Source organism: Suricata suricatta, chromosome 7, assembly GCF_006229205.1.
Source record: "Suricata suricatta isolate VVHF042 chromosome 7, meerkat_22Aug2017_6uvM2_HiC, whole genome shotgun sequence".
Taxonomy (NCBI): Eukaryota; Metazoa; Chordata; class Mammalia; order Carnivora; family Herpestidae; genus Suricata; species Suricata suricatta.
This window is the reverse complement of record NC_043706.1, coordinates 24815858-24819769: the sequence shown is the minus strand read 5'-3', so window position 1 is coordinate 24819769 and position 3912 is coordinate 24815858. Positions and strand designations below refer to the sequence as shown.

The 3912-nt window shown below is 58.3% G+C and overlaps 1 protein-coding gene across 2 annotated transcripts in view; it reads right to left on the bottom strand.

Moving 5' to 3' along the window:
- LOC115296570 (tubulin beta-2B chain) overlaps positions 1-2012 on the bottom strand; it is a 50438-nt gene extending 48426 nt beyond the window's left edge. The window contains exons 1-4 of one of the 2 annotated variants that reach the window (XM_029945036.1): positions 1827-2012; positions 924-1032; positions 536-646; positions 1-184 (exon numbers count right to left, since the gene is read on the bottom strand). The exon at positions 1-184 is cut by the window's left edge and continues 560 nt beyond it. In XM_029945036.1, the coding sequence (XP_029800896.1) occupies positions 1-184; positions 536-646; positions 924-1032; positions 1827-1883 (461 nt within the window). In that variant the 5' untranslated portion in view covers positions 1884-2012. The remainder of the gene's footprint in view (positions 185-535; positions 647-923; positions 1033-1826) is intronic. The other variant, XM_029945037.1, reaches the window with a different exon arrangement.
- Positions 2013-3912: the final 1900 nt, after the last annotated feature.

Here is a 3912-nt window from a genome sequence, read left to right as displayed (position 1 = left end):
TTGCTGATGAGCAGGGTGCCCATGCCGGACCCCGTGCCGCCCCCCAGCGAGTGGGTCAGCTGGAAGCCCTGCAGACAGTCACAGCTTTCTGATTCCTTTCTCACCACGTCCAGGACCGAGTCGACCAGCTCGGCGCCCTCTGTGTAGTGGCCCTTGGCCCAGTTGTTTCCAGCACCGCTCTGACCTGCCAGAGGGAAAGACTTCCTAAGTCACTGATGACTGCACTAAATTTTTTTTTTACCTTAAACCCCTTAATGTAGATTAATGAGTCAGTGTTAAGATTACTTCAGATTATCACCAAAATGGCCAGACAGTACAATATCTGGTTATGCATATAATTATAAATAAGGAAGGCTAAGAATACCTGACTATTAAGGTTGAAAGGCAAATTGTTGAGCAGACACGACGAGTGAACTGGCACACACAACAGGGATGTTCTTTATACGGTATTTCCCTTTGGTAGTCATACCCCTCCACCCTAAGCTGTCCACTGTCAAATGAGCCTCCCATGCCGTTAGCCATGCCAGTCACTCACCAAACACGAAGTTGTCGGGCCTGAAAATCTGGCCGAATGGTCCAGACCTAACCGAGTCCATAGTGCCGGGCTCCAAATCCACCAGAATGGCCCGAGGTACATATTTGTTACCTGCAGGAAACACAGCTGTACTTAGAGGCAGAGAGCTCTAAAAGAGAAAGGCTTTTCTTCTTTTTGCAGACACTGCTCTTGTCCCCAACAAAGGACATACAACCAACCCAAGGCTTTGGCTGTGAAAGGGGAAGCCCACTGAAATCCTGCAGTGAAAAGTGGGAATCCTGAATCCCAGAGTCCTCTCTCCCCTGGGGCCACACTCCTGGAGTTAGTCCAGGGGACTGGAGAGTAAAAATCTGAAGGGTGGGGTGGGGGGCGGGTGTAAAGCATTTACCAGTGGCTTCATTGTAGTACACATTGATTCTCTCCAGCTGCAAATCACTGTCTCCATGGTAACTGCCAGTAGGGTCGATCCCGTGCTCATCACTGATGACCTCCCAAAACTAAGACACAGAAAGAAGTTTGCATTTAGCCACGCCCAACCTCTCAGAGAGCCTGTGTCTCACAATGAAAAGCCCTTGACTCAGTCGCAAAAAACTCAAACTTTCAGGCAGCGTGACCCGTCTCAGCCTCAAGGCTTGTATTTTGCAGGGTGCGAAAGTTGAAATTGGGCGTTTCCCAGGCGAACAGCTGCCGGCGGCGGGAGGCAGGGGTCTCGTCGGGCGGAGTCGAGGGGGGAGGCTGGTTCCATAGCAGCGGAGTTGCGCGCTCAGAGGTCGCAGCTGCGAGCCGCAGCGGGAGGCGGGCGCGGAGGGGGTGGGCTGGGGAACAGGGACCGAGGCAAGCGGAAGGAGGGTGGTTTGGGATTCAAAGCACGTCCTGAGACCTCTAGACAATCGCTCTCCTCCCCTCCCCCACAGCTCGCCTGGGGTTCTAGTGGGTAAAACCACCTCTCCGGGCGTCCCTGCGCCTCCTCTAAACCCGCGCGCACAGCCTCGGGGACACACCCGCGCCTTCTCCAGACAAGCTAGCCCCGCCAAGTGAGGAGCAGGGAGGAAGCGGAGATTGAGGAGTGGCCGGGATTCTAAATGAGTTACAGCAAAAATGAAAGAGAGGTTCCTCCCCGCTCCAAGTCACCTCCGAGCCCACGCCCCACACCGCCGCACAAAGCAGCGGGGAAGGTCTGTGCTTGGGGAATCCTGGGCCTGCTCAGGTCGAGGCTCGCACCCGGGAAGCCCGAGGGGCTGCAGGCGGAGGCACCCCACCCCCCAGACGCCTCCCCCCGCGGCGCGCCCACCTTGGCGCCGATCTGGTTGCCGCACTGGCCCGCCTGGATGTGCACGATCTCACGCATGGTGCTAGCTAGCTTCTTTTGGCCCTGGTCGGCGTCCGGTCAGTCTGTCCGTCCTCCCTTATACACCCACTGTGGGGTCACCGGGAGCGCGCTCGGGAACCGACTGGCTGAGAGCGGCGGCCCAGCGGACTCGGCCTTTTATGCAGGGAGGGTGGGGCAGCCTGCGTAGGCCGCGCCCCCAGCCCGAGCCCCCCAGTCCCCTTCGCGCTAGCGCTCTCCAGGCCCAGCTGACGTAATGCTCCGAGCCCCAAGGACCATCCCGGGGGCTGGACATTGGGCCCGCAGCCAATCAGCACAGGCTTGCGGACCAGGCGAGGGCTCGGGGCTTGGGGTATTAGGGTGGAGGCGTGGGCATTGTCTAGGACTTGGAGGGGGGAGGTGGAAGAGATGAGTACTGAGAATTGAGGGTAGGTGAGTGAACGGAGGGCAGGAGGGTGACGAAGCCAGGGTAGCCAATGTGGCAGGGCTGGTGACGGGGGTGGGGGAGAGAGCTGGCACTGGAGGGGGTGAACAGGGAGACGAGCAAGTGGAGAGGCCCTCATGTGCGCTGGAAAAAAGCGCACGGTGCTCTGGGTGCTGGCAGGTGCAAGGGTTGAGGTGGAAGGCATAGGTGGCAGGTTGCTCTGCCAGCGCTGATTGAGGCTCCCCCTCAGCCAACGTCCAGGGATCTCTAAGCTCCCCTCCCCTCGTGAGACCACTGCCTCTTTCCCCAACCCTAGAAATCAACGACTGTCCAGCAGCTGAATCCCGGCCACACAAAGCCTGGGGAGCCCGGGCGAGCCAGTGGAAAATCGTGTGTGATCTAGCGTTTGGGGTCTGAAGAGCAGTCATCCTGGACACCCAAAGCCCAGGATCTCCAGGGGGCCTTCTGCCCCTCCCCCCAGCATCCGCTAGTTCTCTTTTGTCTGTTTAAGGGCTTCTGGCTCCCTCTCACTGCGGTTGCTGCATCCAGGGGTGGGGTGACCTCCGCGCCCCTCTCCAGCCCCACTCGACTCTCTCCAAGAGTCCCCAGCTTACTGGCTGGTACCAAAGACCCTTCCACACCAGGGACTGGCTTTTGTTCCTTGGGAGTGGATGAAGTGGGTGTGGCTGTCTGCGCACTGGTACTGTCCAGTGGTCAGAAGGAGGGTGGGGTCCGGGGGGCGGGGCTGCGGCAGAACAAAGGGCTCACAAATATGTGGGGTACTGAGTATTTAAAAATCACACCCCAGGCGCTCCTCCTGTCTGGATTTGGTTCATCTATTGTCCACTAAGGAGATGGGTTTCAAGGGTGATTATCGCCCGCCCCACCGCTAACACATCTTTCATCAAGTGCCGGACCCTGATGCCGCCACAAGGTCCCCAGCCTTGGTGCTGCTGATGGGGGTGAGGGACACGCCTAAAAACTGCGGCACAGCGAGAGAGAGGCCACCCGAGAACCCGACGCGCACAGAGCGCGTGCGCAGTCTCTGAGCACTGACACTTTAAAATCCACAGTTTCTAGGTAGTCGGAGATTATTTCTTTGTTACTTTTTCGTGTGTACGTGTGTATTGGGGGCGGGGTGCGGAATCCGCTTGTGTTTAAGGGTGGGAGTTGAAAGCGTGGCTGAAATGTTTACTCTGGACCTGGAACCTGGCCCCTACAATATCGTGGGTGCTGGGCCTCTCCCCTTCTCGACTCAGGACCGGTCGCCTGCGAGGTGACCTGACCCTTTTTCATCCTCTGGCGAGAGGGGCCGAATGACTCGGGTTCCCATGGGGGAGAGGAGCCTGCAGCTGTTGAGTGAGACCCTCACAGAACTATCAGCAAGCTGTCACCGCCTTTCTTTCCCGCTGGGAGGTGGAAGGGGGGACTTTCAACTCAATTCCAGTGCACAAAGAGAAACCGAGAGAACAAAAGCCCAGCCTCCCCCAGACACCCTTGGCGCCCAGACTGAACCTTCGGGGCAGAATTCCCCGGACGCGGCTTCCCTTCTTGGAGTTAGGATGGGGTCGGGAGAGAAGCAGGGGTCCGCCCACATGCCGCACTTGCGGGGTTCCAAGGACCCAG